This window comes from Fistularia commersonii, chromosome 2 (genome assembly GCF_037954325.1).
Source record: "Fistularia commersonii isolate RoL2024-O1a breed Wild chromosome 2, RoL_Fcom_v1.0, whole genome shotgun sequence".
Lineage (NCBI taxonomy): Eukaryota > Metazoa > Chordata > Actinopteri > Syngnathiformes > Fistulariidae > Fistularia > Fistularia commersonii.
In genome coordinates this window covers 21,179,082-21,202,678 of record NC_141285.1, presented here as the reverse complement: position 1 = coordinate 21,202,678, position 23,597 = coordinate 21,179,082, and the positions used below count along the sequence as shown (strand labels likewise).

General features: G+C 46.1%; 1 protein-coding gene across 4 annotated transcripts; it reads left to right on the top strand.

Moving 5' to 3' along the window:
* Nucleotides 1–11,847: 11,847 nt before the first annotated feature.
* Nucleotides 11,848–22,223, top strand: zbtb18 (zinc finger and BTB domain containing 18). Of its 4 annotated transcripts, none has more exons than XM_086172536.1 (2): nt 11,848–11,861; nt 17,222–22,223. In XM_086172536.1, exon 2 carries the CDS (start codon nt 17,239–17,241, stop codon nt 18,934–18,936), a length of 1,698 nt encoding a protein of 565 aa, XP_086028662.1. In that variant the 5' UTR covers nt 11,848–11,861; nt 17,222–17,238; the 3' UTR covers nt 18,937–22,223. The 4 variants fall into 4 exon arrangements, with proteins under 4 accessions (XP_086028662.1, XP_086028654.1, XP_086028644.1 ...); XM_086172528.1 differs by lacking the exon at nt 11,848–11,861 and adding an exon at nt 13,961–14,286; XM_086172518.1 differs by lacking the exon at nt 11,848–11,861 and adding an exon at nt 14,916–15,126.
* The last annotated feature ends 1,374 nt before the right edge of the window (nt 22,224–23,597 follow it).

Genomic DNA, 23,597 nt, shown 5'->3' with positions numbered 1-23,597 from the left:
ATCATCATCATAACATGTTTTATGCTGATTTCAGTAAATTTGCCGAGCAGATTAGCAAATTTCTTAACAGAAACAGTCAATCCAGTGTTGAACACAGTTGACAGTGGGAGTCTTTCCTTTGCAGCTTGTTTGTGTTGGACCGTGCTGCGACTTGCCTCCTCCTCCCTCCCCGTCCTCTCGTCAGCCTGTCGTCTGAGAGCAGGGCGGAGCTTCTCTGCAAGGGCTGGCGAGGTGCACTTGCGTTTCATCTTCATCAAGCGCCCAATAAAGTACCCCCTCCATCCTCATCCTTCATCCTCACTCACCCCTCACCACATTTCCTAGCTCAGCTGGTACGCATCACCGCTGCCCGCTGGTGTTCCTCTGTCTTGTTCTGAGTTCCGCCAATATTTGCCTCCTCCTGAGATCTTTCAACTTCAGTTTGAAAATTTTGTTTTATCCTTTCCATTTTTGTTCTAATTTTCAGGCCCGACTATAAGCGTCAGCGGAACACCGGCAGATCTGAGACACCTCGGCCGAAATCTGAAGCCTCGACTTCTTAGGTGGTGCTCGTTTCCACCGGCGCTCGTATCTATGACGACAGCAAGATTGCGGTTCCATTTATTCACTTCCTCCCGGCTCCCCTTCTCCTGAAAGCTTGAAGCCGTCGCCGCATTCCAGCAGCTAATTATCCCACTTTCCTCTACCTCCGCCCTCGCCCACCTCACATCCATCTCTATATGCAAGCCGTCCAACGCTCGTATCCTCGCCGGTCACTCTAAAGGAGACGGAGGTGGATAACAAGGTGGATATCCGCTGCAATGTGAAACTCGTGTCAACCGAAGCAGATTTCTGCACATTAAAAAACCTGCAATCCTTGCTTTGGGCCTTTGTCTGAGGTTTAAATGTGAAAAGGCCAGTAGATTCCGTCCCGGGGTAACACTCCTTTCGTTCGTGACTGATATTTGAAACATGCCTAAAATGGATTGAAATAGCTTTTAGCCTGATGCTTTTATTTATCGCGATATAACTGCTGGGGGGGAACAAAAAAAACTCCGTCTCATCTTTTCTCGAACCCGTTTTCCAACGTCTCCCCTTTTTTATTGTCTTATCTCTCATTCTTTTTCTGAAAATAAAGAAATAAATACAAGCGGTTGCAATTTACTAGTCCTGAATACTCATTATATGTTTGGCTTGCTTCATTTTGCCTGGGGCTTACAGAACCAACATCTGGCTCTGTTTGGCAGTCTGACCATCATTGGCCTTGTTGGAAAGCCTCTGCAGTGCTGCTCCAGATGCAGGACGGGGAGGCCCGGCACACACAGATGGAGACACACACATACACAATAGACGGTACACACGGATTCTATATTAGAAGCATCCATACATTCGTAATATAACCTGGCACCGTTTCGCTGTATACACACAAGAGACGCTGAGCGTTCATGCATGCAGATGCAATCACAAAGACAGATGTGTAAAGAAACAGTTAGCTGCAGACAAACAAACACACATGCAATCTCGCACCCAGATGGAGACAGAGCAGCAGCTGATGTGGTGGGCAGAGCCGGCGCATTGTTGGCACAGGTAACATGTTCTCAACAGCTGGCGCAGGTTAGGCATTCCTGGGAATTGAAGCCACAAGGCAAATGTTCCTGCTGGCTTGGGGGCCGGCACTGTGGCAGCAGGCTGGCAGGCTGTCGCACCATCACCCGTATACACACTTTTTTTTTTTTTTTTTTCAAACTTTAAATGGATGAATCCGGGAGGACAACAACTGATGTAGTAGAGTTACACGGTGCTGTATATGAACATTAACGTGCAACAACACGGAGCGGCGTGTTGACGCTCACTTGTTCTGAACTGAGACACAGTGGGCATTTATCCACTGATCCTATTCTGTCACTTTGGAGTGTGTATGTCTGTCTGTGTGTGTGTGTGTGTGTGTGTGTGTGTGAGTGTGTGTGTGTGGGTGGGTGGGGGCATTTTGTTTTGGTCGCTCTCCTCTGTGTGTATTAGCCTTTTCACTGCCTGGGGGCTAATTTCCCACTGCAGCTGTTAGCAAGTTCCTGTGACATCTGGACCGCAGAGAGTGGGAGAGAGAAAGAGAAAGAGAGAGAGAGAGAGAGAGAGGGGCCGCAGTTGCACTTTTCATTCCCGCATCTTTTTGGAGATCCTGCAATACAGATTTGAGGAGATCAGGCCACTGTTTGTCCACCCTCTGCTTGTGCGCTGGACATGGGTGTTGTGCATCTGCCGTGGCCTATTTATTCAAAGCCTTGTCCATGTCAGTGTTTTTCTCTCTTTGGGTTGTTTGCGTGTGTTTTCTGCCTGGACAGAGCTGGCACCTGTAGCAGCGCAAGCATGACCATTTCCATATTTGGCGCTCGGAGATTTAATGCAATGTTTTGCCACTGAAACCGTGTTAAACAAACCGAGTTAAACACTGGCAGTCGGAGGGAGGACTCATTAAAATGACTCATATCAAAGCACGTATCCTCCGAAGTCTAAAACGGTGTTTATTTCTTTCTATTTGATCTTTTTTTATGATAAGCTGCTGCTCGCGGTTCTGAACAAAGGTAAAAGTCGTCCGTAGATTTTAATCATCAAGGAATTCCTCGTTTTGAGAGCTGTTTGGCAGATGAGACTGCAGCCAAGCGTCCCAATGCTAGATAACCCATAGGAAGCACTGCACGCCATATTTCTCTGTTGCTATGGCAGCTTTTGTAGTTTCCCGACGACCAGCAAACATCGGTGTTATATTTTGCCTCGGCTCTTGATTGTGATGTGTTTATTGATTCGAGACTGGAAAAACTGTGATGTCATAAGAACCCGGAGGACACGATGATCCTGTTACATCCCTTCTTTTTGAAATAAAAACCATGTCCGTCAAGTTTTTCTCCCTATTTAGTCACCATGTGTATGCGGAAGGCAAAACAATGATGATAACAATAAGCAAAACAACAAATAGAAAGGTTTTTTTTAGAGAATTTGGAGAAAAATTTAGAGAAAAAAAAAGGTGCTCAAAACCAGATAGATAAAAAAAGATTCTTCTGTTGCCATAAAAACTTATTCCATGAAAACATGGTTTGGATGCATTCACAGCTTGTCTGGATTATTGTGTTGTAATCGGTTTTGTTTGATTGGGTTTTACTTAGAAACTGTATTTCTATATCTTGAAATAATGCGGACGTCACCATAAGTCTTACTTTGTGACGGTAGAGCAGTCTATTTCCAGTAGATATAGAAAGAATTATCTATATGTGTACATACATATATTTATGTGCGTGCATGTGTTTGCTTATGGACATTTAAGAGGCCTACAAAAGGTTTTAAAATAGGTATTTGCTTTCAGGGCAAACAGGAGTTTGCGACATTGATCAGTTATGCAAGTGTTTGCCATGATGCCGATGTGCTGATGAGATTCACTCATTTTGTGACCGCAAGATACATTTGTCATTATTGTGCAAGATAAGCATACCAGCACAGAATGCAGATACCAACTATTTACAGCTCTACTGTCGAACGGAAATATACAGGAAATCTTTCCTACCTCATGCCATAACCCTATACAATAACACACTCAAATCAGTTACTGCAGTACTTCACGTCACCACTTTGCTCATGATTTATTCCTGTAAATTGATAAATATGTATAGACATTTTATTTTATTGTATTTTACCTGTATATTGGTAAATATGTATGGATTTTTTTATTTTATTGTATTCTTTTTTTTTTAGATTATACTTGATACTTTTACACTTCAGAGTTTATTTTATTTGATTTTATTTTTTACTTTTTATTTTTAGGATGTCACTGTCTTGTCCTTGTATATTTTGCTGCTTCTGCTAAACAATTTCCCGATCACGGGATCGTGAAAGTACATCTCATCTCATCTCCTTATGCTGCAAGTGTTTATCTTGTGTTATTAACGACATTATGACCATTTAATTAATTGGTATCCATAGGATACATCTCATTCTGACTTTTAATTACGTTGGTCATCATGTGAACTGCCTTTCTATAACTCAATAGTTGCATAACCGTGAGTTTTGGGCTGCTTCTCTGGGACAATGAGATATATCTGACACTGAAGAACAATTCTTTCATGTGATCTATCTTGTTCCCACTCTTTCTATCACACATTTTTGGGACCTGCTGCCCCGACACACACACACACACACACACACACACACACACACACACACTCTAAAATTTCTCCATGCCCCATTTTTTTCGAGAAGAACTATATCTAATGGTAACAAAAACAATGGGTGGCAAGAAGATATATCCGGCTGCTGCAATATACTTTCTTCTCTCTGTGGCCACTGCAGGGTTCAAGATGGCATGTTGAAAGGAAGCAGTGCTGCTGTGAGGAAGCTGCTGAAAGTATAAAATAGTTGGAACAATGGATGGTGAAATCAAAATCAAAATGTGATTCATCGCTGTGATTTCCCAGTGAACTCTGAGCTCCAATATGGAAAATGGGGGGGGGTAGGGGGGGAGGAGGAAAAAAAGAACATATCATTTAGAAGGGAAAAGACCCTAAATATCCAGCAGGGACATCTGCCCAGATGCCCCCCTCCCCCTTACACACACAAACACACACTCTCACAAGGGGATGGACGGTTGGCTTTTGGCTTGGAGGTGCCATTAACCAATTTAGCTTCCAGATGTCCATCATACAGCCGCCGCCAAGGCCGCATGGCTCTCTCCGTGAGCTTAACGCACACGGGTGCAAACACGCACTCGCTCGTACGGAAGAAGTTCTGCGACATAAACAGACGCTTATAGAATGGTAAGGACTTGTGATGTGAGGGGGTGAAATATCTGTTAGCATATCACACATGCGGCACAGCCCGCAGCAGCAGTTCCTCTTTCTCCTTGTGTGTGAGGAGGACTTTTGATTGACAAGCACAAATCCTGATAAAACCGAGACTTGCTTTTTGATCATTTCTAAAATGATCCTCCGCCATCTGGAGATAGGCAAGTTAAATACACAGTTGTTCTTCCTGATGTCTAGCTCCCCTGAGACACACACACACACACGCTCACACACTCACATACTCATGCCCAGAAAGGCACACGTGTGCACAGACACACATGCCGTGCACTCACACACATATTCACGTTGCTCAAATGGACAGATGCTGCACCTCTAGAGGCACAGAGACTCAGCAGCTGTTCCCCAGCCAGTCAGATGGGCTACCATTGATAGTTCATGAATATTTTACACTCAGTCAAAATGGCTGCATTCCAGACCGCCTACAAGAGCAGCCGCGCGGCTCCAGATGATCAGATCATTAAAATATATGGGTGGACTTCCACCCACAGTAAGCAGAAAGGAAAAAAAAAAAAGTTCCTCAAAAGTTGTGACAGACCATGTTTGCGCTGGATGGTATATATTTAAGTTATAGCCAACATTTTGTTTTTTGACTTGGAAAAAAAAAAAGTTTTCCTCGCTTTAGTTTTACGTCAGAAAGGTATGATTTCATCGATTGATCGAAGAAATGTGCGTCCTGAGCGTGTTTTAAACCGTCTACCACCCTGCAGCTGTGCCGTCTCCATGTGATGTTTATAACTGTGAGTTTTTTTGGGGTGTTAAAGCGCAATGATGCGGTAAATGGGCGACTCAAGGCTCGCTGTTTGACACACTCACACCAGATCCCCCGAGGAAGGGGTAAAAACAAAAGATCCTTGAGTCTTCATCTATTTTTCCAACGTTCCTTTGTTTCTGTCAGGAACCTAAGTAAATGTCTACTGGCACAAGGTATAACGCTGCTAACGGAGAAGCAGCGGTTTGAGGACATCGGGTTTTAGTTGGCCATACGTCACCGCAGGAACAACAAGTTTAGCAAAGCTATGAAACCCTCCAGGAATCACAAGTGATCCCACAAAAGAGTAGGTGTTGCTATCATTTCACGATGAGCTGAGCTTTCTCTTCTGAAAACCGAAGAATTCGTTGGACGATCACGTCTTGATCCAGCGGTAGTGGGTTGTTCGAATGCTCCTCCAGTCGTTCGAAAAAACAAAAAATAAACAAAAAAAAAAAACAAAGATGTCTGCTGGAATGGAGGAGCGGAAAGTAGCCAGCCAATTGCATTCGCGCACAACATCGCCATCATCTCGTTCTGTTTCTGTCTCTGCCTTGGAGGATGGATTAATCTCATTGGCCCCGGGGCTGAGCTTCAAACATCTGTCTGCACCCTCCTTCCCTTCCTCTTCCTCTGTCAGCCAGCCAGTGTCTCCCCCTCTTGCATGCCTCCATTACTGGGTTGATGAGGTAAGCTGAGGGACACACTTAATGGAGGGCCACTTTGCTTAGTTTCGAAGGCCTTGTTGTTTAATGGATAGACGGATGGTTGGTCTCGGGGTAGCGCAAGCCAAGCAGAGAGGACGCGTGGGTTATTCCAGCAACGCTGGATTTTTCATTCTCCTGAAAAGTGTCTGAGCTGGTTTATTTTTATTTTTTTTTTTTCCCCCTTCTCGTTTCTTTTTTTTTTTTTTTTGATCTCAAGTTACATCCGGCTCCGGCGTCAGTGTGAAATTGTAAAAGTGAGATAATGATGGTGCATTGTCTGCTGCCCCGTGAGCTTCTTTTTATATGAATTTATTTCATTATTGCGGTCTCCTGCTGCTCTGTAGCCAAGTGAGAACTACGGCCTGGAGGGAATATCTCTGCAAATTGACATTTTTCATCAAAAAACGTTCAGTCCATCAATGCAAAGACCGCCTTATAGTGGACCAATATTTCTGCTGGATTACAGGATCAACAACACCAAATGGGCCAGTTATACTGAGTGACCGATGAAACAGCGTAGAGGCAATAAATAAAAACGTCATATAATCTGATGAAATGAACAATCTGATATCAAGTGTACAATCTGTAATAGCAGTTGCTGTAGGAAAAAGGCATCTTGGACTGGTTTATATTCTGAGACTGCAGTTATGCTGCAAGGTGCTGCAAATATAAATGATACATATTTATATGCCATAAAATTTAATATGATTAATACAGGGAACAAAAGACAAAACAAAAGAGGCCTCTGAAAGTCTGGAAATAGAGCAGGTAGATAAATAGATCATAAATAGATAAAAATAGATAAATATTTGGATTTTAATAGTACATGTTCTGCAACATTGATACTTTATCGTGATATCTAGTTTAAAAACATAATGGATTTTGATGCACCTTTGATACAAATGACCAAACCATTTACAACACCATTGCTATTCTTGACCCGCTTGCCATTCCATCTTTTTTCCGTCTTTTTTTTTCCATTAGATGTAAGAAGTCAGATTGCTGTCTATGTGACGGTAAAGTCATCTTAGCAATTTCTCAATTGGCATAGAACATCAGAAAGGTATTTTCATGTTGACAATGTTCTTTTCAAAGCTTATGAGGAAAATCATAATTTTACTATTTCCTCAGGACATGTATTTAAATAATCATAATGGGTGTTTTTTTAATTATACAATTTTAAAACCCTTATTATTCTGATTTGATTTCAACTGCAAATATATCTCGGCAAACGTAAATAATTGTTACAAAAGCCTTAGTCATTGAAATGAATGAATTTGACTATTCATCACGGGATCTACAGTGACCTCCAGAGGCGGAAAGGGGAAAGATAGCTAAAATGTCATTACGAACATCATAGGACAGACAGAACAGAGAGACAGAGAGAGCAGGTATTATAGATTGTAGATATTTTAAGTAGACTATTTCCAACATTTTAACAGAAACTATTAAGTGGCGCTGCGAGGACGTGAGCGTAACATCATGGAGCACCAGCAGCCCAAACTGTTCATACGAGGCAGGAGGAAAAGGCTAATTCTAAATTCTAACTTCACCATCTGAGCGGCGCAGCAATATTTTCAAACGTATCCGATGTTGGCGAGCCACGGTGTCTCGGTGTGCACGTCCCAGCTGACAGTAGTGACACCCGGTGTGGTCTTCTGCTGTGACCGCCCATCTGCCACAAGGGCTCGTCATTCTTACGTTCAGAGAGCACAGGAATAACTTGGTTGCATCTTTGCATGTTCACTCTAACTAGGCCTTTTATTATGGGTGTGTGAAACGCTCATCTTTTGAAATATCCTAATTGGGTTTGGCACCAAGAAAAGGAAATTAATGACTAAGCCTGACATTCCACATAACTTAAGAACCCAGTTTTCTGGTTTTGTAAAATGCTTGCAGACCATTTGGTCACTTTTTATTGTCATACCTTGAGAGATGGGAATCACCTCTGTTCTCTCAAGAAAAATGGGTGAAAACACTGATTTGATGTGATGCTTTAAAGTATACAGACTGGACTATTTAAAACAACAGGCCTGATCTGCACTGTGACTCATAAACACACACGTGTGTGAACAAACGCACAAACACACGCACGCTCACAACAAACAATCACTGGGCTGTATTCTAGCATCTGTGGGAGGGAAAACAATATGTGGTTCCGGGAGAGAAATACAGGCGCAGGGAAATAAGTTTTGAATATTGTACAGGAATCTCTTGCGGTATTCAGACACACACACACACACCCATTTTGATACATTGAAGGCTACATAATGCAATCTTTCTCTTTGCTGTCGGAGCTGGTCTTTGAGTTGCATCTGCCACACCTCACATCTTCCAGAATACGCGGAGAAATCAGCTGTCGGGAAATAAAACATTAAAAAACATTTGAAAAAAGCCAAAGTACAGAGAAACTCTCAGCCCGCCTAGACTGCTTTATATTTATTGCTCAAATTAGCTGATAGTTTTGAAAGCCTGCCCTCACATCCAATTTTATGTGCAGGTCTGATGTTTGACTATTCCTGCCTGTGTGCCTAATTGTATATTCATGCACAAGGGGCTCATTGTGCTGCGCTGGTAAGTGGATCCCCAAATTGATAGACACATAACAGGGTCATCATTCATTTGCATTTTAACAAGTCCTTCAGCTATGACACCGGATCGTGTGAATTCATTACCATACAGAGATGCCGTTCATCCAGCCATCTATTAGTAACGCCAATTAGTTTACTAGGCCGGGTTTAGGGATGCAAATAGGCCCACGGACTCACTCAGGCAACCCAACTTTTTCATGTAAAGGCTCCCATAACAGACGTTCAATGTCTGTCCCAGTGACACACATGTGAGGGGATTTTTTTGGAAAATAACATTTTAACAGCAGCCGAGGAAAAACCTTGATTAATTAGGGTTTTGTATCCACTCAGACGGTGTTCATTTATGTCCGCCTGCCAAAAACCTCAGCAGATTTACCCCTGATGTAATAGCGTTTTAAGGGTGTCAAATTGTGTTTCGTGTTCTTTTTAACTTCCATTACTTGCCTTTCTCGTTTTTTATCTGACTGGAACAAGCATTGCAATGTGCCTCTGCTTCCTATCTTGTTTTCCATCACTCCTGCTCGAGACGATGTTTATTTTGCTCCTGGAAAAGGGTGACGGAGACCAGCGGCAGGCGATAAACCGATCGGTAAAAAGTTGACGTGAACACAGGCAACGACTTGCCTATTGCAAACCCAGACGTACAGGTCAAACAAGCTTGGAAGCACCATGCCATGCCACATGTGGCATGGTGGCATGGTGCTGGAAAGGAACATGAAGTTATGCAAACCTCAATGAAGGTTCTGGTTGAACGAGTTTGATTAAAACCAAAAACATGTGTCTTACTGGTCACACGGGTCAAATGCCACGTGTGCTCACGATTCTTGCTCTTTTTTGCACACAGTGCCATGCCTTTGTCAAAACGCTTGATCTTGGGAGAATCGCTTCAATGCACAGGAGATACTGAAAAATATGCTACGCGTGACCACATGGAAAATCTAGGTTGTTCTCTCATTGGGGCGTCAGGTCAGGAGTCGGGTCCTATGCATGAACAAAAACACTGGGATATGATATTACAAAGGAATCAAAAGCAATTTTTTTTATCGTAACTGCGGCATATTCCACAACCATTCAGGAAACAAGGAAATATAAATGGGTAAATCATGAAGCAACCCGATCTCCAAGCACACCGACACTCCTTTTGATGTAAAGCAGGTTGTTATCTTTGGAATTTATGTGAAGATAATCCAGATGTGGAAACCTCAGGGGTTCTAAAGGGCTGTCAAGTGCAACTACGAAAAGCCCTTCTACGTGTCACTTACCATTTTAAGATGCTCTGCCTGCGGCTATTTTTCAAAATGAACAAAGTCATTGTTTGGTCACTAAATTGAACCTTTTGATTCCAGTAGTTTGAGTTGCCATCCGTCTGTCCAGGATTGTGATACCATCGATACAATAAGTCAAATCTGCACAACAGAGAACACAGAACCTGCATTCTCATGGCTTATGGCGGTGCTTGATTAATATTCACAGAAAAGCATATGCACTGTATTATTCTACGCTCAAATTAAACGTTTAATGTAAAAAACAAGGGGAGAAAAGTTTTGTATCAGTAAGATGTTAAAGGCTACTCATTTAGAAACAATATTTGTTTTTTAACAAACCTCGTAGCCTAAATTACACAAAACAGTCAAATGTTCATGCTTATTTGAGGCAATAACGTCGACTTCAGTGATTATATAAAGCAATTAACCGATAACACCTACTGAATACACATCTTTAATTTTTTGGGACAAACCTTCCTTTTCCCCGTTGATTTGACAGATGCCTCACTGGCGTAGGTTAATTGGTTGCAATTTTATTTGCAGAAAGGATTTGCAGGCATTTACAGGAGTGGATTTTGCAAATTTTACAAAACTAAACTTTAAATTTCATAGATGTTAACATCTACATTAAAAACCAGTTGATTTTTTTTGTTTTCTACATTATCCGATACTTTGTATGCTATCGTTTTTAACGTAATAGATAAGATTAGATTCAACTTTTTTGTCATTACACATGTACAAGAACTGGGCAACGAAATGCAGTTTAGCATCCGAACAGAATTGCAAACACAGTATGATAATTAAATTCCGACATGTGTATTATGTCAATAATATACAGGTTATAATACGTTTAACGACACAGCCTCTACCGCGCCGTCCACTTTCTGCTATGCGAGCTGAAATTTCCCAATTTGCGGGTCGTTTAGAGACGCATTGTTTTCAATTTTACCGAGATCCAAAGTAAACGCACGATGGATGGGGGCCAACTGATTTGTAATTGAAATACTTCCAGAGAAAAAAAAAAAAAAGAAAGAAAGAAAAAAAGAAAAAAAAAAACGTTTCTGGATTGAATGACGAGTGTTTACCTCCCAGCAAAAGAGACAGTTTCCACCCCTCCAGTCAAGGTGGTGCACCTGCTCACAGCAGCTCCGCCTACAACCCCCCTCCACCCAGCCCCGCTTGGACTACCCTACCCAGGACGCATTGCGCCGCTCTCCGCTCTCTCACCGCTGCGCCAGTCCGCTCCGCCGACTCTCACAGACCAGGTTTGCCCCCCCAGGTTCTTCTTCTCCTTCTTCTTCTTCTTCTTCTTCTAGCGCTGGCTCGCTTGTGTGTGTGCCGCCTCGTCCGCCGTTGCCTGGCGTCAACCTACGCCGACGGGAGCCCGGAAGAGGTAGACCTGCCTCTCCTCCGCTGGAGGGCCGCTTCCAATTTGCCTTCACTTTCCTCCTCGCCGGCACCATTGGCTTCCGAGCCGTGCCAGTCAACTCGCCTCCGTCCCCCGTCCCCCTCCTCGCTTCCCCTCCGCCGCCACCCCCCTCCCCCCCCTCAGCCCCGAGTTGAGCAGCAACAGCTCGGAAACATCTGGCCGCCGCAGAGCGCTTAGACTCCCCGGTCCCCCTCCGCCCGCTCGCCCTCGACAGCCTGTTATGGAAATTAGTACAAAGTCGTTCTAGTTTTTTTTTCTCGTCCGCGAAGAGAAGAAAAGAGGCGGCTGGTGTGAGGTAGGAGGAGGTGGCTGGGAAGGGGAGGGGGGGAGGTTGACGGAGGAAAGACGTTGGACCGTGTTGTCTGTAAGTGCTGCCTCTTAATACCCGGAGTCCGATGAAAGGAGGCTCGGCGAGGAGAGGGTGGGTTTACGGCTGCGGTGGGGGGAAAGTAAGCTAAAGCTTCCTTAGCATGACTGTGTTGTCTCCCGTCGGCGCACCGCGCTAGCTCTCCTTCGTTGGTGTTTTTAGCAGCTGTTGTCATAGCACCGGGGCCTGGCCAACAACTGGAAATAGCCCCGGCGCACCGCGAGCCCGTTCGCCTTTACTTTGTTAGCCTCGCTCGGGCTACAAGCTAGCTACGGGGGAGTCGGTTTGAGTGTGTGAGTGTGTGTATATATGTGTGTGTCGCCGGGTTTCTTTGCTGTGTTTTTAATTCATGATTTATTTGAAGGAAAGGGAGAAAGGTGGGGGTGGTGGTGGTGGTGGTGGTGGTGGTTATTCGCACTCTTCCTTCGGAAGTTACTTCGCGCAGCTTTAAAGCGTCCAAACCGTAGCGTCACTTTCAAGTAGCCGTGTCACGACCGGCGGTTGAAAAGTGACCCCCGTCAACTTTAAGATTGTCCTTTTTATTTATTTTTTCTTTCTGTAATGATGACATTGTTGAAATTCGGTGGGTGTAAGTCGCCCGGACGACTCGTCCTCTCCCAAAAAAACGTTGGGAGTAGCGGCTGCGGGTGCTTGTAACGGCACCCGTAACCGCGTTACAGCCGCGGGGCGCATGCGTGTAACGGCCCGCTTGTGGAAGTTGGGATTAAAGTTTGCGTGGATGCACCTGTGCCCGAGTTTTTGCGGGCACACTCTCTCTCACTTTCAATCGGAAAAAGAACAAATAACACACACAAAAAACGTTTCTTTTCTTTACTGAAGTAATCGTTCATGGCGTAGTGTTGTGCACACATGTTGCGCATCCATTATACCGGATTTAATATTCTCCTAATCTGGCCGTTTAGAACGGGATTAACCACAATCTCACTTGAGGTGCGCCTCCGTGCGGGACGCTCCCTGCAGATTCGTACCCGCAGTCTGTAGTGTCTTATCTCATTTAACTGTCCCGACCCTTCGACACACTTGAAAGTGTTGTATGATTGCGCCGCCTGTGAAAAAAAAAAGAAAAGTCCACTCTCTCACTAAAACTGAAAGTGAAATAAAAGTGTGTATTAAGTTTCTCCCCTATTTATTAACGCCTTGTTAACCATTTGTGTGGTGGTTGCACTCATTAGGCTCTCTCCCAGTGTTTGTTTCCTGTCCATTGTTTCCCTCATTTCATTTATTTTTCTGCTAGCCGTCCAAGGGGTCCTTGCAGGGGGTCAGACGGGCAAACGAGTCATTTGGTGAATGAATGAATGAATGAATGAATACAAGACCAGGCAGCGGCGCTGAACCGTGAACAAGTAGAAAACAATATCAGCTGCGTGCGTCTGTCAGTTGCAAATGTGCCGTGTTGGCCTTTGTTTGTAGTTACTGGAAGGAAGCAGGGTGACCGAAAGAGTATTTGAGATAAACATATTCACGTCTATTAAAAAGCAACCGGTCTTAAAAAGGCTTTACCTCTAATTGTTTCACATCGTGATAAAGCCTCCGATCACCTGAGAGTTTCCCTACTAGGTTTCGATTCATATGTTTTTGTGAGTTAAACTTGCCTATTTCCCAGTTTCCAATGAACAAATGAGCCTCCCGCTGCATTTAGTCAACCAGTGTGTTTTTTTTCCCAGCTAGGGAGAGACAGAAAGCGAGAGAGAGAGAACGAAAGGGGGTGAAAAGAGACAAAGTTGTGTGGTGTTGGTAAAATGAAAGAGGAGTCTGGTGGCAGGAGTGTAGAGGAGGCAGCATATGGCTGTAGAAAGAGCACAGCTGGAGGTAGCATCTCCATCTGAGGATGATGTCAGAGCAGCTGACAGGCTGCCATCCACCCCACCTCCTCCTCCTCCTCCATCCCTCCACCGCCTCCACCCCTCCCCAGTCCTTTATTGTGAGTCTCAGCGGCAGCCTGGGAGAGTTAGTGCTCCGTGTGTGTGTGTGCGCGAGTGTGTGCGTGCGCGCTGTGTGTTTGTGGCTGCCGATCAGCGCCAGTTAGGAGGAGGAGGAGTAGGAGGAGGGAGGTGGTATCTCGTTCCCCCTCCAACATCTCCTCCACTTTGCATCTGTCCCTCGCAGTTTGAACAGTGTGGGTTTTTTTTTTTTTTTTGCCTGCCTCCCTCTTCTTCTCTCCTCTTCTACCCACTCATTGATTCAGAGAGAGCGAGGAAGCGAAAGAGCAAGAAAGAAAGGAAAAAGAGACAGAGAGAGAGAGAGAGAGAGAGAGATACACAGCCATTCCCAGCCAGAGAGCTCAGCTATTCTGCTACATTGGAGTTAATCAAGTTGATGCATACTGCTGCAGGTATCGTTTCATGCTTGTGTGTGTGTGTGTGTGTGTGTGTTTGTGTGTGTGTGTGTGTGTGTGAGTGAGAGAGAGAGAGACAGAGAGATTGTATGCGGTCGGGTGTGTGCGAGAGAGTGAACAGAATAGGAGAGTCCGGGGCTTGTGGATTCTGTTTTGTTGTTGGGATCTGTAGTGTGTCAGACCAGCGTGAGCGCTGTGTGAAACTGCAGCTGAGTGTTTCAGTAGTAAACCCGTGCTGTCGCTGCCCGTCCGAGGGCTCGCTGCAGCCCCCGGAAACCCTGCCGTATTTTTAGTTTATACATCCGAGGGCTACGTTGAAACGCTGCGTTTTTTTTTTCCCCCCTAATTGTGTTGTCGGGTGCCTTGTGAGAAGTTACTACCGCGGGAAAGGGTTTTAAATCCATTGCTTCCCTTTCTCAGCCGGATTATTTATTCGATCATTTGTTCGTTCTACTCAAACAGATAACCCGAGTTGTTTTGTAAAACAAGTGTTTTTAAAAATAAATAAATAAAAATTATTAGTCAATATAATCAGGATGCAGGTTTCAGTTAATAAAAGAGCAAAAGTGTAAATAGAAAGAGCAGTTACTTAATCCTAATAATCTAATCTGTTTTTTACTCCTGGTTTAAATCCAACTTGCTTTAAAATCACTTGAAATCGTGCGCGGTCTGCTCGAGCCGCTTTTTTCCTGTCGGCTGGAGTAGAGGAGACTAATTTAGAAGTTGCAGATTTGAGCTGCCTGAATTGGCTAGACAGCTGTAATCGCACTCCCTCCTAGTCTTAATCTCTTTATCTGGCTAGCAGCTGCCATATGGCCCCCGTCAGCTGGATCAGATGTGGGTAAGCCTCCCTCCCTGGCCGTCCCAGCCTCTCCCTCCCTGCCCCTCTGTGTCTCTCTCCCAGACCCCTGAGCTGGCAGGCCGGGCCGGCCGGGTGACGGGGCTGCTGCCCTCTTGAGCCTCCGCCGACGGCTCCCTCCCCACCGCCGCCGCCGCCGCCACTGCCGTCTTTATTTTTAGCCATCTTTAAGGATTAGGATTGATGCTGTGACGAGCAGGGCACTTACAGTGATTGTATTGTAAATCTTCTCTTCTTGGTGGTGGGCTGAGGGGTGGGGTGGGGGGTGAAGGAGAGGGCAGCTCCTACTGTGGGGCGGATGTGCAGGGTTTTTTTTTCTCCTTAAGATTCAGATGAGAAGGAGTGCGTGAGTGAGGGATAGTGTGTGTTTAGAGGGAGGAGGAGGAGGAGGAGGAGGACGCAGCGCAGGGGTTTGGCTGGACAGAGGGGGGTGGGGTGGGAGTTGGTGTACCCTACTCTCTCGTAAGCCCCCTCATTAAAAGTAGTCTGAACAAGCTCTGGGCGAGCACACACACACACACACACACACACACCGGCCACACAGGAACACACACACATCCGAGTCGCACAACGCTGTCATTCTGGGTTGAGCTTCATTCAAATGAGGTGATTTAACTGCTTTGGTTAACAGAGTGCAGCGCGGGGCCGATGTATTTTCTCAGGCGGGACAAATCGACTTGGTTAACAGGTGGGATTTAATGATTTTCCTTGGATATCTTTCCTTACCAGCCTCCTCCGTCATCTAGCATTTTCATTCATTTTTATCACCCAGATAAATTCGACCAGTCCTTTAAGCGCCCCTGAAAAGCTTCGCCGCAAGTTTTACATCTTTTTCTTTTCTCCTTTCTTTTTCTTCTTTTTTTTTTTTTTTCGCTCCGCAACTATAATCTTGCACCTAAAGCCGGCGCTCGCAGGTTAAACAGGGGACAAGCTGTTTTGTTTTGACAGTGCAGTTTCAATTGGCCAGTTTTCCTGCCCGACTTAGCCTGTGGAGGTGGCTGGTGGGCAGGCTGGTACTAAGTGTGTGAGTTGTGTACGTGAGGACAGTGTGTGCAGCTGAAAGCCGGTTACCTAAAAGGGCTGTGCCGGGCCAGGCCAAAGTGGGTTAATAAAAATAACCAGCGTAGGAGCAGCGACAATCCAGGAGTGCAGGCAGAGGAGTTAGAGATGCAGAGGGAGAGCAGCAATCCGCCATTCCTAATTAACTTGTTTTCATTGTTGAATTAGACTGCGCAATTACAGTTTCATTGTGTTTTTTTCCTTTCCTTTTTTTTCAATGAAATCTTTTCTTCAGCTCTTTTTTTTTTTTTTTTTTTATTTAGACTTGTGAGTGAGAAAAAAACGGAATGAATGCGAACCTCCGCAGGTACCTGTGAGCCGTTGATGTTTTTTTTTTCCCCAATTCTAACGCAATTATTTGTGCGTGTTATCGTTTAAAAACCAAGGCTTTTGTGCTTAGTTAATTGTCGGGAAATGTGGATTCTTAATTTTCTATTTATTGTTATTTTGACGCGTTTTAGATTGAATTTATAGACGGTCGTGTCCATCGTTCACTGCGGCGTCTCCTCCGCCAGCCTGTTGTCTCATCGGTCGTCTGTTCTCAGCATCTCGTGCCATATGTGTTGCCGCTGTTTGTCTCGCCCCTCGGATTCCTCCGCTCCACGCCTTTTTAATTGGACTCTTGAAATCATTTCGCCCGAGCAAAATGAGATTTTACCTGAAAAAGCCAGAGTTACCGTCAAACAACGAGGACCCCGATCTCTGAGCTCAACTCGAATATTTATCTCAGACGCGTATTTAATTTAAAAGAAGGCCTCCCGTCTTGCCTTTTATTTGTTTCTCCGTGTTTCTGTGAATTTAAATGGTCTTTTGGCGATTCGCATTTCTTCCAATATTTTAGCGTTTTTCTATCGTACTCGTCTGCACCGAAGCCTCGTTTTATTCGCAGCACAAAAGCAATAAAACTCCCGGACTGAATTGAAACCTGTATATTGATATTTATACATATCGGTATTTACTTTATATCGGCGATCGTCTTTCTCCGATTTTGACTCTGCCTCTCTGCGTCTGCAGGTTATGAGGACGGCAGGATGGAGTTCCCAGACCACAGCAGACATTTACTCCAGTGTCTGAGCGAGCAGCGGCACCAGGGCTTCCTGTGTGACTCCACGGTGCTGGTGGGCGATGCCCAGTTTCGCGCTCATCGCGCCGTGCTGGCCTCCTGCAGCATGTACTTTCACCTCTTCTACAAGGATCAGCTGGACAAGAGAGATGTGGTGCACCTCAACAGCGACATTGTCACGGCCCCCGCGTTTTCCCTGCTCCTGGAGTTCATGTACGAGGGCAAGCTGAAGTTCCAGGATCTTCCCGTTGAGGATGTGCTGGCCGCGGCCAGCTACTTGCACATGTATGACATAGTGAAGGTGTGCAAGAAACGCTTGAAGCAGAAGGCCACCGCGGAGGCGGACAGCACGCGCCGAGAGGATGACGGCGGGTCCAGCTGCTCCGACAAGGCCGACAGTCTCTCAGACGGGTCTACGGGCCGGCCCGCCACCGCCGACCTGCTTCACAGCGACGAAGAGGAGGAGGGGAAGGCCGAGGGAGGGCCGCTGTGGCTCAGGCTGCCGTCCGCTGACAGACCGGGGACGCCTGCCATGGCCACCGCCAGCCCCGGCGGCGTGGAGACGGAGACGCAGGGCGGTGAAGGGCTGGCCGCGGGCGGGAAGCTGCTCTCCCCGGCCGGCAGCCCCACCAGCTCCACCGGGTCTCTCTCTCAGAGGTCCCAGCGTTCCGTCGGCTCCCGCGGGGGCCACAGGGGCAGGAGGGTGTCGAGCGACGCGGCCGACTGCGTGTTGGACCTGTCGGTCAAGCCGATCGCCGGGAGCAACCACGCCAATCACCACCAGTCCTATTTCAGCGGAGCGGCGACGCCGGACAGCCTCCAAAGCCCATTGGCTGTCAGGGTGAAAGTGGAGAGGGGCGTGGCGTCGGACGAGGAAGAGGAACTGGGAGGCGGGGACTACGACATGGAGCACAGCGGCATCGCCAAGGTGACGACTCCCAACGCCAACGGCGGCCTGGCCCACCACGGGGTCGGAGGGCCCCTGTCGGTCCAGCGGCGACTTGGCCTGGAGGCGCACCTGTCCGCCCTGCGAGAGGCCTCCCTGGCCTCGGAGCTGGAGCGGGACGAGAAGCCCTCGGCCACCGCGGACGGCGAGGACATACTCGGGGGCGAAAACGAGCGCGCTCAGGCCGAAGCGGCGAGCATGGACAGCTCCCTGCTGCCCTACGTCTCCAACATGCTGTCGGCCCAACACACCCAGATCTTCATGTGCCCGCTGTGTAACAAGGTTTTCCCCTCCCCGCACATCCTCCAGCTCCACCTCAGCTCCCACTTCAGGGAGCAGGAGGGCATCCGCTCCAAGCCCGCCGGAGACGTCAACGTCCCCACCTGCACCATCTGCAGCAAGACCTTCTCCTGCATGTACACGCTGAAGCGCCACGAGCGGACACACTCGGGCGAGAAACCCTACACCTGCACCACCTGCGGCAAGAGCTTCCAGTACTCACACAACCTCAGCCGCCACGCCGTGGTGCACACGCGCGAGAAGCCGCACGCCTGCAAGTGGTGCGAGCGGCGCTTCACGCAGTCCGGGGACCTCTACCGACACATCCGCAAGTTCCATTGCGAACTGGTCAATTCGCTGTCAGTGAAGAGCGAACCGCTGGCTCTGCCCAATGTCAGGGATTGGGCGATCGAGGACAGCTCCCAGGAACTGTGGAAGTAGATTCAGAGCGCGGGGCAGGATCAGGAGGGCGGAGGGTGGAAAAGGGGCGGCGAGTCCCGGGGAGGCGTTAGGGAGATGGAAAAGTTAATATTCGAGGGGTTTAAGTGAGTCATGTTGTATGTTGCAAAATCTCATTCAATTGCACTTTAATAGCACATGAAAATGTTACTACTGAGTTTTTGTTTGTTTGGGGTCATTTGTTTTTATTCTTATTTTATTCAGACTTTTTTTTTTTTTTTTTTTTTTTTTTTATTCGGCGCAAGTTCTGCTCGGTGGCGCCCCATCGTGTCCCCTCCCCTCTTCCCCCTTCCCCCCCGCCCCCGGCACGGGCTTCTACGGCACCGTCCCCCCTTTTCGAAAAAGGGGCGCACCGTCTCGGCCTCATCTCTAGACCCAACGCTCCCGACCCCGGCCGGCGTCGTCCGACACAATCTGCAGGTCGAACACACTGAAGCGAGACAAAAAAAAAAAAAAAAAAAGCATTACAATACACTAAACGGGTATCTGTGATCACCGCGAGTCGATACCGCCACACACGGGTTTAAAAGGTGTGTGCGTGTGTGTTTGCGTGGGTGTTTGCGTGGGTGTGTGCGTGTGTGTGTGTGTGTGTTGCTTTTTTTCCACTGGCATGGAAGTGTGCTGGCGAAGCGCTCCCCGCTTCTCGTGCTAAGCTCCTCGGCAATGTGTGTTCAGGGGAAAGTTGACTGACAGACAAACTGATGTCGCTCATGCAACGCACAGCCTCCTTTTTTTCACTTCCAACCAATCTGAAGTATTTTCTAAACCCGAAAAAGATCTTTACAAATTATTATAATAATTATTATTGTTGTTATTAATAGATTTTTTTTTCTTAAATCTAGCTGGCAGTCTTTTAAAACATCTCTTCTTGAAAAGGTATTTAATTTAAGGTTGTTGTATATTGTTCTGCTATAGTTTTAAATCTTAATTTTTTTAAATTAATGATTATTATTATTCATATTTTGTTACTTTTCTTTTTTTTTTTTTTTCGGGGACCTGCTGTTGTTGCATGACGTCCAAACCTGTATATTTTAAAAATAAAAATGTGAATTTGCTGTATTACTGTACACATTGTAATTGATCAAATATTTGACCACGGGCTCTCCTTTTCTTTTGTGAATACTACTCCAGGGTGCAGTCTGTTGAAAAGCTGAATATATTTCTCACAAATATAGGGGGGAAAACAATTGCATGAAATTTTGATTTTTATTTTATTTTTTCGTCCTAAAACCTTTTTGAGTTGTATTTTTTATTTTTTTTTTTTTCGTTTTGCATCGAGGGGAGGGGTCGAGGGAGGGTCGGGGAGGGAAACCTTGAAACATTTACACTCAGCAGAATTGCTCTACTCATCTACGCACGTCTTGTCGCCGGGCTCCGAGAAGAGTGTTACAGAATGTGATTCTGTTGGATGTCGAAGTGATTATGATGAAGCATTTTTAAGCCTGTTGTCTATATGCACTGATCTCTCTACTGTGCGTGTGTGTGTGTGTGTGTGTGTGTGTGTGTTTACAAGCGTGCGTGACTTTGTTATTACTGGTCAATTGAACCTCCCGAGGCTCTGTCCACCCAGCACTTCCTCCCCTCGCTCCCCCCTGGCGTTTGTTTTCCATCTTTTGCCTCCACCTCCAGCCATTTCACAGGCTTTTTTTTTTTTTTTCTGCCTATGGGGCTGAAGTCTGGAGAGCGGAGGGGAAAACGGGCGAGGGAGGCCGAAACCGAGCTTTCTCGCGTTTGTCGCCGAAGGGGTCAGGTGTCTCCCGGCACGCCGTCGAACCGAGCAGCGCCGATTCGGTAGCGATCGACACTCAACATTGAACACGGCGGCACCAATGCCTCGAGGCATCGCGTGTGAGTGCCTCTCCAGGTGTGTGTGTGCACATGTGTGTGTGTGTGTGTGTGTTTCACTTAAAACATGATCAAGAGATGGAGGGAGAAATTGGCATGCCTGAATGCACCTTCTGAAGCTAAATCTGATTTTTTTTTTTTTGCTGAAAAGATGCTTTTGATAAAACAAACGGACAGATTTCTGGCCGTGTGGAAGAATTTGATACTGTAAACGCTCGTTTAAAAGAAAAACATTGACATTTATCGAATATCAGAAAACAACGTCTTACTATATTTTGACCATGTAATTGGGAACTTTTTTTTTCTTTTTTTCTACGCTGAAGTTTAATTTTTTATCCCAATCTCATTTGAATTAGGTTTAAATCATTTTCTTTTTGCTTGTCTTCAGAATAATGGTCCAGCGTCAATACAATCCAAGAGGGGGGGGAAAATATAAAAATGAAAAAATTCACGCGGAGGTTTTACCGAAACGCTCGGCGTTTCGACTCGTAGGCACTACTTTACGATGAAGCTCTCAGATGAGCGCGTTATTGAACGCGCATATTCGCGTGTTCATTAATGTCCCTTTGACGTGTGTATGTGTGCGCGTGCGTGCGTGTATGTGTGTATGTGTGTGTGCCGCCCTGTCATCTGGTGGCACCTACAGGCTTTGCCAATGCAGCAGTGTGGGTGACATTGCGGCAGTTTGCACTGCGTCGTCTCATTTTTCCCAGAAACATTCTCTTATTCACTGGCAGCGTCTCTGCATATGGGCTCACTCCTTCCTGCTGTTGTTTTCATCGTTCACTGCTGTTTTTCCGTTCTGTTCCTCTGGTTGTACTTGACCGCCTTAAACTGCTGTAGTCTGCTGTTTTGTTTTTTTTTTTCTTTTTTTTTTTTTTTCTAATTTAATTTAAATATTATAAGTGTGAGTGTAGGGTGGAGCTGTGGGAGTGACGTCAACTGTTCAAGACGCTGTGAACTAACCACCCTGATGTAACATCTCCCATCTTTTGCTGTGTTTACTTGAAAACTAACGGGAAGAGGGGGGTTTCTTTTAAAGCAAGGTATAAAGAAAATGTCTTAGACAGTTTATGGGGTAGGAGGGTGGGGGGGGGGTGGGCGTGTGTGTGAAATGACTGAGTCTTTTAAAAAGGACAATCATCGTCTGGGGGGTTAAAAAAAAAAAAAAAACAAGCGGATTTTGATTGAGATATATTTGCTCCCCGTTGAGATTATTTTCTTTCACTTTTATTTTAATTTTTTGGGGGGAGATTTAGTCATTTAGCTTTGACAATCATAGTTGGGTTGATTTATGTTTTATTTTTTTCTCAAGGGGAGTGAATTCTAATTGTGTTTAGTTTTGTAATTTTTGGCGTGCTGTTATTGACATTTTTAAATTGTGTGCAAACTGCAATAAATTATAAGAATATTGAAATTAAAAATCAATGCGTGAAGTTGTTTTATTCGTTCTTTGTAGTCGTGGCGTGACTGTTAGACGATGAAATGAAATTAAAACGGGACGTATAAATCATAGTTCTGTGCAGGGACACATGAATGTGCCAGGTTTTCATGTGCGCGCACAAACACACACACACACACACACACACAGTTAAAGCTTCCAGAAGGGCTTGTGCAGGAGGTTTTGGCGTCCACTTACTCAGTAGCTCGTGATGTGGGTGGAAGCTGTTTATGTGTTTGTGTGTGCGTGTGTGTGCATGTTCGTGAGCGCACCCTCCGCGGTGAGCAATGCTTGGACTCAGCATGGCGGCGAGCGTCGCTCGGCCCCTCATGCGCACATGCATCGGCTACCCTCCCGCCCCTGGCGAAGGTGTGGGCTGCACTTCAGGAGAAAATGTGTAGCCGCTTCTCGAGAACCCCACCGACACACACACGCACAGCAGCGTGCGCACATACACGCGTGCACATCCAAAGCTCCTCAAGTAGTTTCCAGAAATCAGCTTTAGCTCGTGTCTCGCTGCTCAGAAAACCTGCTCTTGCAGATGCATTAAAAGCCCCTGCACTCAGAGGCCAAGGAGCAGCGTTCATTAGGCCACAGATGGTCTCCTCGGTAAGCCCCCAACGCACACTCACGCGATAAGCTCGCTCCTAATCTTCAAGACATTGTCCGCTGTCTGATGACTGCCTGCTTGACGCTTTAGGAAACTTTGAAACTGCAAAACAAGTTAAACCAAAGCTCGGGACGGAGGTGAAGCGTTAGACGGACGAGCAAAATGACCATCGGAGGAAAGGTTTTTTTTTTTGGGGTGGGCTCAGAATGTCTTTTTCAAGTTTTAAATTAGCCAAAACTGTAATAGCACTCCGTATTTTCAGTGTACCTGCCTTCCTCTGCGCCATAATTCCAGCCAGACCGCAGACATTATGATAACTGCTGCAGAAAATACAACAACCCCGTCCTCTGGTTGCGCGCTGCTCGCTGATCATTAATTGCAATCTGCAGTGTTGTAAGTGAACATCTGCTTGTAGACAACTGCTCTCTCCCCGTGTGTGTGCGTGTGTGTGTGTGTGTGTTTGTGTGTGTCTCCGTGAGGAGGCCGTGCGAGGTTTGCCGTGAATGTAGGTCATTAATTTGTTTCTGTCCTTTGTTTACTTAAGGAAGGGGGACAAAGGGGCAGCTGCAGAACCATTTGGCTGTGCCCAAGGCGGGCCAGCTCAACATGTTGGGAGCCTGAGACCGGCTTTGGCTCCTGTCTGGAGCCCGGGCCCCTGCACTCTGCGGCTTCGCGTGAGGGTGCGGCCTCTGCCAAGCTGCCAGAGAGGGCTCCTGTACCCGGAGAGGAGATAAAGAAGAGTGTCAT